The sequence below is a fragment of the Erythrolamprus reginae genome, chromosome 7, assembly GCF_031021105.1.
Source record: "Erythrolamprus reginae isolate rEryReg1 chromosome 7, rEryReg1.hap1, whole genome shotgun sequence".
NCBI classification, from domain to species: Eukaryota; Metazoa; Chordata; class Lepidosauria; order Squamata; family Dipsadidae; genus Erythrolamprus; species Erythrolamprus reginae.
Window position 1 is genome coordinate 6564714 of NC_091956.1, and position 15324 is coordinate 6580037.

General features: G+C 41.6%; 1 protein-coding gene across 1 annotated transcript in view; it reads right to left on the reverse strand.

Moving 5' to 3' along the window:
- Window positions 1-2730: 2730 nt before the first annotated feature.
- MOB1B (MOB kinase activator 1B) overlaps window positions 2731-15324 on the reverse strand; it is a 40662-nt gene continuing 28068 nt past the window's right edge. The window contains exons 3-6 of the mRNA XM_070756881.1: window positions 9735-9828; window positions 8443-8576; window positions 6388-6551; window positions 2731-4770 (exon numbers count right to left, since the gene is read on the reverse strand). Coding sequence (XP_070612982.1) covers window positions 4693-4770; window positions 6388-6551; window positions 8443-8576; window positions 9735-9828 — 470 coding nt within the window. The 3' untranslated portion in view covers window positions 2731-4692. The remainder of the gene's footprint in view (window positions 4771-6387; window positions 6552-8442; window positions 8577-9734; window positions 9829-15324) is intronic.

Sequence of the window (15324 nt, forward strand, 5' to 3'; positions counted from 1 at the left end):
CATAAATGGAAACATACCTTTAGAAATGCAGTTTTAGGAAAACCCAAATAGTTTTTTTTGCCTATTTAGATATGAAATTTATCCCCCTCCCCCTTCCCTGCATAAAATGCATCAAGTAATATGAGAGCATTGTGGTTGAAAAACGGACAGGTCCAACTTCATATTACAATGTTAAAACAGGAATTCTGGCATTTCACTTACACTCTAGTATTTGGGGAAAAGAATACATGCTTTAAAATATTTTCCCAAATAAATCAACGCACACACACTTTCCCCCCACCCCCCCTCAGAAAAATAATCTTTATATGGAAATCTAAAAGGCTTTCAGTCATGAGAATTTAAAAAGAAAGGTAAGATCAGTCTATAGCAGCATTGGCTTTTTGCCTATGGGATAAGTTTGAGCGAGTGGTATTAATTCTAAATTCTTAATGAAGCTTCTGGTTCTGTAAGATTACCAGTGAATATTCAAAATTCTCTCTTGCATAGAAAGCTGTTCAAGAAATGTTAGCAAGTGGTTGGAAACGGAGAATTTTCCTTTTGAAGGGTATCTCTTTAAAGCCCACCTTACTACTACTACTACTTCTACTACTACTACTACTACTACTACTACTGGGCAAAAGATAGAACAATTTTATCCTTGCACAATTAGCATCAATCTCTGACACCAAGGTCTGAAGTAGGTTTGTAATTTCTAGGGCCAGCATGATAAAACTTTTCTCCCACCTATGTCAATTCTCTGGATTAAATCGATCCACTGGCTCAAGAAAACACAACACAGCTGGTTTTAAGGAACTTGGATCTGTGCTTTATGACCATCCGTCTCGGTCAGCCTCATCTAATTAAGGTAGGTTACCTGTGCAGGTGGGTAACCATGACAAGAGAGAACACTGACCGGTGATATAGAGAATGAAGCCAGTTCTGACATTTTAAGGCTATTCCTTCTTCGTGGAAGGAACACAGTGTTTGTTAACGGCTGGTCATAAGGGGAAAAAAAAGATTTGGTATCAAAAAGATACAGTATATATATTGTTTCTACCGTGGTGTCCTTTTAAAGGCTAGATTCCAGGTTGTGACTTTAAAAAAAACCAACAACTGCAGTGTTCAATTTTCAATACCTATATTCAGCTGAAAAACCAAGGAAGCTTTTTTCTCTGTATGGTGAAATAGTTTTAAACAGTAAATAATATTCAAGACTGCCAGAGCAATCACACTAAAAGCTTCTATAGTGCTGATCAACTTGAGAATCATCAAATTACAGTCAGTGCTGTAATATTCAATGCAATAAGAAGAGTTGAACCAACAGCACTCTTACTCAATGATCTCCAAGTGTTTTATCATCCAAGAAGTAAATTAACAATCAATGGAGGCCACATTTGTCATTTTTGTTTACAGTAAGTCCCTTAAATTTGAAAACTAAAATGATGGGGAGATAATTATGTTAATAATTATACTGATTCTAATTAAATGTTATCCTGAAGTCTTATTCATTTCAAGACCCATAGATCCTGAGAGGATATCTAGTATTTTCCCCCTCTTATTTTTAACAGGTATCTTTTAGGAGTGGTTAAGATTGCCAGATGGAGATTGGCGATATTTAGAATGGTTCGTAACAGTCCCAACCTCTAAACTCTTTTCAACATCACAACTGTGAACAAAAAACTTTTCAATCAGCAATGTAAACTTTCAAATTTGAGATTCAGAAATCGGGACTGGGAAATATTGACATTACGGACATCAAGATCAAATCTGATTATGAATCATTGCCAAGATTTTGATTACTATACTCACTTTTTAGTAGATCCATAGGGAGAACTATTGTTATTAATGGCTACCATGTTATAAGGGTTATAATGCAATAGTACGGTACCGTAATTTGTTTTGTTTTTCCTCATCTGACTAATTTTAGATCAAATCTAAATCTAATTTAGATCAAATTTTAAATCAAGATCAAATCTGATTATGAATCATTGCCAAGATTTTGATTACTATACTCACTTTTTTAGTAGATCCATAGGGAGAACTATTGTTATTAATGGCTACCATGTTATAAGGGTTATAATGCAATAGTAAGTACGGTACTGTAATTTGTTTTGTTTTTCCTCATATGACTAATTTTAATTGTCTACTTTTCGGGTAAAGAATATCTTGTATACCCATTATCACTTCAGTTCTTAAAATGTATATATAATCTCAAATATATAATAAAAACAGATTATGAGGAACTGTTGTGTATATTAGACTTTAAGGTATCATTAATGGGCTTTAAATATTATCATATTATCACAAAGCATATTCATGTTATTTGTAGCTAATCCCAATGATAATCTGAAAGTGAGTTTCAAGATTAGGGTTTAACAATATATATGGAGTAATTTGTGTATCAGTCAATCCATGGAAACAGTAGCAAAGCAGAGAAAAATGTATGTCACTCCGGAAAATTAAAAAATGGGAGATTTTGGATTTAATGCTCAAACCACGGGTGAGTTGCAGCTGTCTTGGCATTTAGAACAATAGCTGATGATCCTATGTCACAAAATCAGAAATAAGCCTCTTGTTTTTTAATTCCTCAGCAGGAATTATCCCAAATTCTAAACCTTTTATGAGAAAAGATAGGAAGTGAGATGAAAATAAGCAAAACTTTTTATCAAAATTAGTGTGACTCCAATTAAGTTATCTGAAATACGGACCCACTAAAAATCCCAAAATATCACTGTGCTTTGCATCATGTTACAAGAGATAAATGCTTCCCTTTACTGCATTTTTGTACAACTGAGATCATAAAGGGGCAATGGGTTTAGAAGGCATGAAATGATAAGTATACTGCATGATAAGTAGACTTGAGACAATTTCTCTTCAGTTGAAAGATCAGTGTTGTTTTATCCCCATTTTAAAAACAACTATGGTGGATTAATAAATATTTCCTTAATTAAGACAGTGGTACCTCTACTTAAGAACTTAATTTGTTCCATGACCAGGTTCTTAAGTAGAAATGTTTGTAAGTAGAAGCAACTTTTCCCATAGGAATCAATGTAAAAGCAAATAATGCGTGCAAACCCATTAGGAAAGAAATAAAAGCTCGGAATTTGGGTGGGAGGAGGAGGAAGAAGAAGAGGAGGACAGTTGCTGCCGAAGGAAGAAGGCGGGGGAGGGGAATAAAAAAAATCAAAAACCTTTTTAAAAAAAAGAAAAAAAAAAGAGGGACTCTTAGACGGCGAGGAGGAGCACGCGCCTTCTATACACCCGGCGTGAGGCTGCCTCCCATACACTGTGCCAGAGAGAGAAACCCAGGCGGGCGAGAGGGGGGAACCTCCCGCTCCTTTGACCGAAAGGCGGCTGCCGCTGCTGCTACCTGCTTCCTCTTCCTTCCCATGCTGAAGGGCTGCCCTCTCCTCTCGCTCGCTCGCTTTGTAGCTGATGCCTTTCCTTCACTGTGGTGACTCCTCGGTTTGGCTGAAGCCAAGTTGATCCGGCCGGGGCGAAGCGCCCCCTTTTGCCTTTCTGCCCCCAGACGCTCCAGGAGGAGAAAAACCCGAGATGGCCGGGATTAAAGGGGGAATGGCAGGAAACTGGCCGGGCCTTCATGCTGCTCTCAAATTTCCTGGGAAATTTTTCCGGGCTCGGGTTCTTAAGTAGAAAATGCTTCTTAAGAAGAGGCAAAAAAAAAATATCTTGGACACCCGGTTCTTATCTAGAAAAGTTCTTAAGTAGAGGTGTTCTTAGGTAGAGGTACCACTGTATTATTGTTCCTTGGAAACTACTTCCCTTTTATTTTATTTTCCAAGTGAAGGATTCTTGGTTTAAAGGGCAGGAAAGTTTAGGGTTCAGTTTGAAAGCACAGATCGAGAAAACAAAACCCCTACTTTCAGATCAAAATAAGTTAAAATCTTGGCAGAATGTAAATTGGGAAAAGTGGTGTACCCAGAATTATCCTTGGCCCCTACGATACCGAAGATATATCAGATGGGTAGATTTAGTAAGTTATTTTTTAAAAATTAAAATAAAGTGTGCCATTCGCTGAGTTCTCTTCCCTAACTTATGGTTCGCTGCTTCCTCTTAAAAGATTTGGAGATCACTGACAGGTGTTATGGCTTTTAGAAAAGGTTTGCACATATTAATTACATATCACAAGTATTAAGAAATGTCCTGGGTGGCTATTTGTGTTTTCTGTTTCCAGCAATGTTCTTTGCATGTGCTTTGTACCTCCGAAGAGAATCTACCAAGGCACTTAGAGAAGATTGAGTCTCTTTTAATAAGGAAACTTCTGAGAATGTTGAACGACTGGCAATCCTGCACTCAGGTCACATTTCCCAACAAGCATGTCTTTTTTTCCTTTTATTAACACACAACAATCTGCTAAAAATCAACAGGAACAATGAACAAGAACAGAAAACCATTTACTGTGTGTGTGTGTGTGTGTGTGTGTTTGTGTGTATATCCCACTAAGTGAAAGAGGTTTCACTAAGAAAAAGCACAGAGAATGGATCTAGGTTGCCTGAATTGAAACTCGAAAGTTCCCTTTCCTTTCTAAAACAAACAAACGGTAAAGTTGCAAACCTCCTCCACGCACTTACTCGGGGAGTTAAGCCCCGTGGAACTTTAAGTGCGTAGAGAATTTCAGCCCAAATCCCTAAAAACCCCACATGCCTGCTTTAAAGGAAAAAAACAAAGGGATTTCCACCGTTTCCTTTCCGCTTATCTGTCCTTGGAAGTGAGTTTTTCAATCAGTTCTTGGAGAGGAGCAAGTTCTCTTCTGTCTATAAGGTTAAATTCCTGTAGGAGGTAGAAATAAAAGCAAAGTCTCAATCAGATGCTCAATCATTTGGCGGGCCCCAGGGGAAGAGCCTTCTCTGTGGCGGCCCTGGCCCTCTGGAACCAACCAAGGGGAAAAATAATAAATCGCTGGAGGAAAAAATCAGTTTATGGGGGAGATTAGGGAGAAGAAGTCAGGCCTCCTAGGAAGAAAGAAATGAACTTTCTACAGAAAGTCCTGCTGGCTTGCATTGGCTGCCGATCAGTTTCCGGTCACAATTCAAAGTGTTGGTCATGACCTTTAAAGCCCTACATGGCAATGGACCAGATTACCTCCGGAACCGCCTGCTACCGCACGAATCCCAGCGACCGATAAGGTCCCACAGAGTTGGCCTTCTCCGGGTCCCGTCGACTAAACAATGTCGTTTGGCGGGCCCCAGGGGAAGAGCCTTCTCTGTGGTGGCCCCGGCCCTCTGGAACCTACTCCCCCCGGAGATTAGAACTGCCCCCACCCTCCCTGTCTTTCGTAAACTACTCAAGACTCATTTATACCACCAGGCATGGGGGAGTTGAGATAGCTCTTCCCCCTAGGCCATTGCAAGTTATGCATGGTATGTTTGTGTGTATGTTTGGTTTTATAATAGGGGTTTTTAGTTGTTTTTATTATTGGATTTCTACATGCTGTTTTTATCATTGTTGTTAGCCGCCCCGAGTCTGCGGAGAGGGGCGGCATACAAATCCAATAAATTATTATTATTAATTATTATTATTCTCAGAAATGTACTTTACCCATCGCTTGGGGATAGCCAGAAATGACCTCTTGAGGGATACATGACCTTGCATATGTGTGTTGTGTATATTTATTATGCGTGTAATGTATAAAATAAATATAAATATAATGTAATGTAATGTAGTGTAAGATACAGGGGGTGGACAAAGAAATGGAAACACTTGACGTTTTAGCATCATAATGTTTGAACATGTTCAAATCAACCAAAACTTGACATATTTTAATGTTTGTTTTTAATTCTGTTATTTGATATGTTTTTTTAAACTACCTTTTTTTAAAACAGAAATTTAAGGAAATTGGTTATAACCTTCTAGAAATGGCAGACCTCTCAGACTTTCAAGAAGGCCGAATTGTTGGTGCTCGAATGGCAGGCGCTAGTGTAACAGACAGTGCCCGAATGTTTGGCGTTTCAAGAAGTCATGTCTCAAAAGTAATGACTGTTTTTGGAAGAGAAGGGAAAACGTCTTCAGCCAAGCACAGGTCTGGTCGAAAGTCGAAGTTGTCTGAGAGAGACCGGTCGGACTCTAAAGCGAATTGTTAGAGCGGATCGCAAGACCGCAGCTCCTAAAATCACCGCAGAGTTCAACAGACACGTACAGAACCCAGTTTCCACAAAAACTGTTCGAAGGGAGCTTCACAAATCTGGATTTTCAAGGTGTTTTCATTTTTTTGACCACCCCCTGTATATTATAATAAATTATAAAATATTATAATATAATAAACCTAATGAATCAATAAATATAATATAATATATAATATAATATAATACAATACAATACAGGAATACGAGAATTATTTTGTACGTACAAAATTAAATCGCAGGCCATTGAATTGCTGTGTTTGTTTACCTGAACGAAAAAGATAAAGTGCTTGAAGGAGGTGTTGAGATGTGCTTCTTCTTGAAGCTGGATCACCGGGTCAAAGTGCTGGTGATAGATGTGAGCATAAACTCTGAACAGACGCTTCAAGATGGTCTTGGCTACCGACATGAAATTCTTTGGAAAAGGTACACCTAGAAATCAAGCAAAATATAAATCGTGCAAAAGGTTATCCCCCTTTACAGGAATGTGAGGTCCATGCTAACAGGAAAAACGCTATCCAAATACAGTGGTACTTCGTCTTACGAACTTAATTGGTTCCGGGACGAGGTTTGTAAAGTGAAACGTTTGTAAGACGAAACAATGTTTCCCATAGGAATCAATGGAAAAGCGATTAATGCGTGCAAGCCCAAAACTCACCCCTTTTGCCCGTTTTTGCACTGCTGGGATTCCCCTGAGGCTCCCCTCCATGGGAAACCCCACCTCCAGACTTCCATGTTTTTGCGATGCTGCAGGGGAATCCCAGCAGCGCAAAAACGGGTGCTTCGCTGGCAACGGAAGTCCGGAGGTGGGGTTTCCCAGCGAGGGGAGCCTCAGAGAAATCGCAGCATCGCAAAAACACGGAAGTCCTCGAAACCCCACCTCCAGACTTCCGTGTTTTTGTGGTGCTGCGATTTCACTGAGGCTCCCTTCGCTGGGAAACCCCACCTCCGGACTTCCGTTGCCAGAGAAGCACCCATTTTTGCACTGCTGAGATTCCCCTGCAGCATCGCAAAAACACGGAAGTCCGGAGGTGGTGTTTCCCATGGAGGGGAGCCTCAGGGGAATCCCAGCAGCGCAAAAACGGGCGCTTCGCTGGCAACAGAAGTCCGGAGGCGAGGCATCCCAGCGGCGGCGGTGGGTTTGTAAGGTGAAAATAGTTTGTAAGAAGAGGCAAAAAAATCTTAAACCCCGGGTTTGTATCTCGAAAAGTTTGTATGACGAGGGGCTTGCAAGACGAGGTATCACTGTACAGGTTTGGCCCAGGAAAAAAATATTTAAACTCTCCAGCAGATTGATTTACCATATTTTTGGAGTATAAGATGCATTGGAGTATAAGATGCGCCTTAGTTTCAGGAAGAGGAAAAAAGGCGGGGGGAAATCTGCCTACCAGGTGTTCATCTGGCTAGCATCCTTAGTCTGGTCTGCACATTATTTTATCCCCTGGTTAGGGCTGGGGGAAAAAAAAACCTTCGGAGGGAGTAGCAACGAAAACAAGCCTGCAAAGACAGAGCTGGGGAAAAAATTTCGGAGTGGCAATGAAAAAATCCTGCAAGCCGAGAAAATTGTTAGCATCTCATTAGGGCTGAAAAACCTTTTCTAGAGAAAGTTGTAATGAAAACAAGCCGGCAAATTGCCAGGGAGATCGTTAGCACTTGGTTAGGGCTGGGAGTAAAAGCTTAGGAAAAAAAAAAGCTACATTCGGAGTACAGTAGAACCCCGACTTACGAGACTAATTGGTTCCGGAAGGAGGCTCGTAAGTCGGAACGCTCGTATGACGAAACATTGTTTCCCATAGGAAACAATGTAAAGTCAATTAATCCGTGCAACAACAAAAAAACCCGCTGCCGCCGAACGCGGAAGTTAGCGTTCGGCTTCAGGAGACAGCTGCGAAGCGGCGCGCGGGATACGAGCGCCAAGGAGCTGTCTCCTGAAGCCGAACACGGAAGTTAGCGTTCGGCTTCAGGAGACAGCTCCTTGGCGCTCGTATCCCGAATGTGAGCTCGGGAGGCGAACAAAAATGTCGCTCCCCTCCCAGCTCTTATCTCAAGTAGCTCGTAAGTAGAGCTGCTCGTATGTTGAGGTTCCACTGTATAAGACGCATCCAATTTTTCAGCTTCTTTTTTGGGAGGGGTGCGTCTTATATTCTGAAAAATACGGTAAGTGTCTGACCTGAATGAAATGGACAAAGTCTTCTCCAACCTGGTACACTGACAAAACTATCCTCTACGGAGAGGGGCGGCATACAAATCTAATAAATAATATTTTAAAAATAATAATAATTTTTAAGTCGGTATAGTGCCAAAGCCCTCGTTTCAGAGTTACCTATTTTGGATGGAAAAAGCGTCTCGTCGTCCAGCTGATCCTGAACCCAGGTCATAAGGTAATCAATGTACTTTGGTGCCGAGCATTTAATTGGCTTCTTGATGTTTGTCCCATCTGCCCAATGATACTCGTATCTGGAATGAAACAACAGAGAAATACGTTTCTTTTAAATAATCAGTGATCTTCAATTATATCGGGGTGAGGGAACTATGGTTCCTTTTGACTTGTGGACATCAACACCCAGAATTCCTCAGCCAGTATGGTAGGCTCAGGGATTCTGGGAGTTGAAGTCCACAAGCATGGACTGAAGTCCACCAGCATGGCTGGCTCAGGAATTCTGGGACTTGAAGTCCACAAGTCATAAAAGGGCCATAGTGCCCCACTCCTGATTGATTGACACTGTCATTTTTAAAAGGGAGGGGGCTGGGATACGAGTGTTTAATTTTGGGTGCCACCCCCAAATAAGACTTTTCTCTTTTTTAAGACAAGAATAAGTTGTTCTCTCGCAGAGATGGAAGGCTAGTTGCTGTCCATGGCACGAAGTGTCTTGTTCCATCCCACTCACTCCCAGCATATGTTAGGAAGACTACACAACATGCTACACAAAGACAGAACACCTCTGCCCGACATATGTACACTTTTGGAGACATAATAATAATAATAATAATAATAATAATAATAATAATAATAATAATAATAATAATAAAAAAAAAAAAATTCCAGGTTTCAGTGTCTTTTAAGAGCCCCAGTTGTTTTCAAGATTAGAGTTACAGTGTTCCCTCGATTTTCGCGGGTTCGAACTTCGCGAATAGCCTATACCACGGTTTTTCAAAAAATATTAATTAAAAAATACTTCACAGGTTTTTTTTTTCTATACCACGGCTTTTCCCGCCCGATGATGTCATACATCATCGCCAAACTAATAATTTTTGCGAATAAATAACAAAAAAAATAATCATTGTTAATAAATAATTATGTTTATAAATATCAGAATCACCAAGTGTCTTATTCAATGGTGAGTACCAGTAATAATGGTGAGTAAATGGTTGTTAAGGGAATGGGAAAAGGTAATTTAGGGGTTTAAAGTGTCAAGGGAAGGCTTGTGAGACTGTTCATAGCCAAAAATAGTGTATTTACTTCCACATCTCTACTTCGCGGAAATTCGACTTTCGCGGGCGGCCTCGGAACGCATCCCCCGCAAAAATCGAGCGGACACTGTATTTTCAATGATAAAATGGGAAAAGGCTGATATTTGGCTTCTCCTATTTTGTAAACACGGCTGACGTTCTTACTTCGGCCCGGCAGACATCACTGGACAGCTCTCCTCTGTGCAGAAGTCCGTAATTGTCCCATAAAGCATGTTGATCTGGTTAAAAAAGTCCACAGCTGTCAAAAAAAGAGAAAAAAACCAAACACGTTCCATGTAGTTGTGATGGCAAACTTTTTTCCCCTCTAGCGCCAAAAGTGTGCGCACATGCATTGCCGTGCGTGCGTGAGTGCCCACACACATAATACAATACCTGGTACCTGCACATGCACGCATGACCCACCGCCCATGCACGAGCGATCTTCCTGGGAGGGGAAGGAAGCTCTCCCCTCCCCAAACGGAGGTGGGAGGGTAGCGGAAGAAATGGCATTGGACCAGTTTACTTGCGGAACTGTTTTCTGCCTCATGTATCCCAGCGGCCGGTCAGGTCCCACAGAGTTGGCCTTCTCCAGGTCCCGTCAGCCAGACAATGCCGCCTGGCGGGGCCTAGGGGTGGAGCCTTCTCTGTGGTGGCCCCGGTCCTCTGGAATCAGCTCCCCCTGGAGATTCCTACTGCCCCCACCATCCCAACCGTTCGTAAAGCCTTAAAAATGCACCTCTGCCGAGACAGGCATTGAATTTTAACACCTACCCCGGCCTATGATTAAATTGATATGTATGCTAGTGTGAAACGTGGGTGATTTAATTGGGGTTTTAGAATATGGTTCTTGTTAGATTTTTACGTGATTTAAGATTTGATGTTTTTTTAAGTTTTCCATATTTTTCACATATTTTGTATTTGTCTTTTGAGAGAGAGAGAGAGAGAGAGATTAGAGAGAGAGAGATAGATGATAGATAGATAGATAGATAGATAGATAGATGATAGATAGATGATAGATAGATAGATGATAGATAGATGATAGATAGATGATAGTTTAGTTTAGTTTAGTTTAGTTTAGTTTAATCAGATTTGTATGCCGCCCCTCTCCGCAGACTCGGGGCGGCTCACAGCAATAGCAATACAATGTAAGACAAATCCAATATTTAAATTAATTTAAAAAACACCACAAATTAAAACCAATCATACAGATGATAGATAGATAGATAGATAGATAGATAGATAGATAGATAGACAGATGATTGATAGATAGATAGATAGATAGATAGATAGATATAGACAGACAGACAAGAAAGAAAGAAAGAAAGAAAGAAAGAAAGAAAGAAAGAAAGAAAGAAAGAAGGAAAGAATGGACAAAAAGAAAAAAGAAAGAAAAAGAAAGAAAGAGAATGAGAGAGAGAGAGGAAAAGAAAGAAAGAAAGAAAGAAAGAAAGAAAGAAAGAAAGAAAGAAAGAAAGAAAGACTCGCAGGCCCAAACAGCCCTGGGGTGGAATCCCCAAAGATCTGGGAAGGCACAGGCCGCTGAAAGTGAGGAGAAACCATGAGCTTGTCTGACCCAAAAATCAGCCGGTCAGTGGGAGACACTCGCGCATGTGAGCATTGGAGCTGAGGTAGTCAACGGTTCACGTGCCTTCAGAGAGGGCTCCGCGTACCACTTGTGTCCCACGTGCCATAGGTTCGTCATCGCGGCCATATAGCAAACAACTATTAGGAGGAAAATCCCCCTGCAAACCAAACAACGTTCTGTGTCTTTTTCAGCAACATCGATGGCCACGGATTCCACAAGAAACGGTCGTCAGAAAATACAGTGATCCCTCGATTATCGCGAGGGTTCCGTTCCAAGACCCCTTGCGATAATCGATTTTTCGTGATGTAGGGTTGCGGAAGTAAAAACACCATCTGCGCATGCGCGCCCTTTTTCCATGGCCGCGCATGCGCAGATGGTGGAGTTTGCGTGGGCGGCGGGGAAGACCCAGGGAAGGTTCCTTCGGCCGCCCAGCAGCTGATCTGCTCGGTAGCGCAGCAGCAGCGAGCAGCCGAAGATCGGGGTTTCCCCGCCGCCCACGCAAAGGGGAAACCACGATTCGGCTCCTCGCTGCTGCTGCGCTACCGAGCAGATCAGCTGCTGGGCGGCCGAAGGAACCTTCCCTGGGTCTTCCCCGCCGCCCACACAAAGGGGAAACCCCGGCTCCTCGCTGATGCCCGCCTGCCGCTGGCCCGCCCGCCAGCAAGAGGGGGAGAGATAGAGAAAGAGAGAGAAGGAAAGAAAGAGATGAGAGAGGGAGGAAGAGAGTGTGAGAGAGGAAGAAGCAAGATAGAGAAAGAGAGAGAGAAAGAAAGATGAGAAAGGAAGAGAGTGACGTCATCGGGTGGGAAAATATTTTTAATTAATATTTTTTGAAAAATCGCGATATAGCGTTTCGCGAAGATCGAGATCGCGAAGATCGAGGGATCACTGTACATCAATTTTTTTGTTTCCCAGATAGGTTCAAAAATCGGGATAGAACGAGTCGCACGGCTGCGAGTCCCAAAATTAGATTTGCTTAAAATAAAAATGTCCCCAACAGATTTCTCCAAAATTCCAGCCTTGCCCATGAACTCCTTTCCCCTGACATTGGCCCATTTGTGGTTAACTATACGAGTTGTGTACTGAACGTTTTTTTCTTTCGGGTGCAGAGGGGGATAAAAACAATTCAAAACGGGCCCCGCGGCTCTAGTATATTTTATATTTTTGCTGGCATAAAATCCAGGCTGTGGTTGCATCCCTCCAAGAAGCGAACAAACCAAAGACAAATTAATGAAGCCTGTTGGAATGAATGTTTCACTTGGACGCGAAAGACCCAAATTTCTGATTGAATTCACATTGGCAGAGGTTGAGCAAATCCTTTCCAAAAGAGCCAGAAATCCTTCGTGCTTTTCGGCCACCTCCTCTATCATTCAAGCAGAAAGCGATAGAATGGCTTGCAAATTTTCCATGGGTTTTTTTTTCCAGCAGAACTGGTGCTTACAAGACTGTGCAAAACGGAGGCTTGCATCAATTAATGTGTTAACTTGAGTTTCTTAATTCCATTTTGACAGTACACAAGCTGCTGCCATTAATCTACTAGTCTGATTTTTAGACATTACAAAAAGAGAAAATTAAATTTTGATGATGAATTTAGACAGGAAGAAGGGGAGTGAATTATATAATAGTAGGCGAAATTATTGGAATATTATAACATTTGTAAAATTGATATTTTAAAAGGTTTTCTTTATATAGGACTTGTGTAATTTACCAATTTGATTTAATGTTGAAGAAAATTTTGATAATTAGTGCAGTTTCTGTATACTGGAAAGTTAGGCTCCGACCCTTTGGAATCAACTGCCTCCAGAGAGACGTACTATCCCCACCCTACTAGTCTTCTGGAAAGCCATTAACACCTGGCCTTTCTAGCAGGCCTGGGATTAGGAATGACTGAGGATATGCATGGGTTTTTTTAACGTATTTTGTGTCACTTGTTGTTTTTATTGTTGTCACATTTCTCTTTTTTAAGGTGTTGTGATTATTGTGAGCTGCCCAAGGTCCTGCTGGAGTTGGGCGGCATATAAATATCATAAAACAAAAAAGGAAGGAAGGAAGGAAGGAAGGAAGGAAGGAAGGAAGGAAGGAAGGAAGGAAAGAAAGAAAGTTACCAAGTTTGGGGACTGCTTCTTTTAGAGGATCCTTGAAGCAGTTGGAGACACTGCTCTAGCTAATAGATAGATATAGACAGACAAGAAAGGAAGGAAGGGAGGAAGGAAGGAAGAGAAAGAAAGAAAGAAAGAAAGAAAGGAAGTTGCCAAGTTTGGGGACTGCTTCTTTTAGAGAATCCTTGAAGCAGTTGGAGACACTGCTCTAGCTAATAGATAGATATAGACAGACAAGAAAGGAAGGAAGGGAGGAAGGAAGGAAGAGAAAGAAAGAAAGAAAGAAAGAAAGAAAGGAAGTTGCCAAGTTTGGGGACTGCTTCTTTTAGAGGATCCTTGAAGCAGTTGGAGACACTGCTCTAGCTAATAGATAGATATAGACAGACAAGAAAGGAAGGAAGGGAGGAAGGAAGGAAGAGAAAGAAAGAAAGAAAGAAAGAAAGAAAGGAAGTTGCCAAGTTTGGGGACTGCTTCTTTTAGAGAATCCTTGAAGCACTTAGAGACACTGCTCTAGCTAATAGATAGATATAGACAGACAAGAAAGGAAGGAAGGGAGGAAGGAAGGAAGAGAAAGAAAGGAAGGAAGGAAGGAAGGAAGTTGCCAAGTTTGGGGACTGCTTCTTTTAGAGAATCCTTGAAGCACTTAGAGACACTGCTCTAGCTAATAGATAGATATAGACAGACAAGAAAGGAAGGAAGGAAGGAAGGAAGGAAGGAAAGAAAGAAAGAAAGAAAGAAAGAAAGAAAGCCTGCAATCTTTTTGTGAGGCTAGTAAGCCACATTAGAAAGAAGTACCAGTAAATGGAGACCATACATCCATCAAGAAACATGACTAATTCTAAAAGTGATAGAAAGGGGGGAAATGGAGAGAAATTCACCAACTGGGGAATCATATTATATTATTATATGGGCCTTTTTTAGTTTTACTTAAATGAATAGCCCTTAATATTGAATCTTTTTTATTAAAAAAAAAACCTATAGAACCGGTATATTATTAATATTAGTTCTTTTTATTGTGTTTTCTTTGGTAAATTTCAGTTAAAAATAATTAAATCCGGAGCCATGGTAACATGGGTCCAGACAGAAAACCTGGCTGGCATTGCTGCCAAAACCCAGGAACAGATTGAATCCAGACAACCGCTTCTTAAGCCAGCAGAGTTCAGAAAGGAGGTAAAATTTAATGTTTCTGCTGCACAAATTTGTCTTTATCCAACTGTCCTGCTGTGAATTCAAAGCAGGGCAATATTTCTGGGGCTTCTGAATAGCTTTCGTTTTAACTTCCTGTTTTTGTTTAACGGCCTTGTAACCAACTGCTTTCTGTTGTAGCGCTTTTAATCCATTAGAGTTTCCGAGGTTGTTCGTCATCCGGATTATAATGATGAGTGATTTACAAATACAGTGATACCTTGTTTTACAAACCCCTCGCCATACAAACTTTTCGAGATACAAACCCGGGGTTTAAGGGTTTTTTGCCTCTTCTTCCAAACTATTTTCACCTTACAAACCCAAGCCCCCGCCACTGGGATGACCCGCCTCTGGACTTCTGTTGCCAGCGAAGCGCCCGTTTTTGCGCTGCTGGGATTCCCCTGAGGCTCCCCTCCACGGGAAACCCCACCTCCAGACTTCCGTGTTTTTGCGATGCTGCAGGGGAATCCCAGCAGCGCAAAAATGGGTGCGTTGCTGGCAACGGAAGTTCGGAGGTCCGGAGGTGGGGTTTCCCAGCGAGGGGAGCCTCAGCGAAATCACAGCATCACAAAAACACTGAAGTCTGGAGGTGGGGTTTCGAGGACTTCCGTGTTTTTGAGATGCTGCAATTTTCCTGGGAAACCTCACCTCCGGACTTCCGTTGCCAGCGAAGCACCTGTTTTTGCGCTGCTGGAATTTTGCGCTGCTGGGATTCCCCTGCAGCATCACAAAAACACGGAAGTCTGGAGGTGGGGTTTCCCATGGAGGGAAGCGCAAAACCGGGCGCTTCGGCTGGCAAAAGGGGTGACTTTTGGGCTTGAACGCATTAATCGCTTTTCCATTGATTCCCATGGGAAACATTGTTTCATCTTACAAACTTTTCATC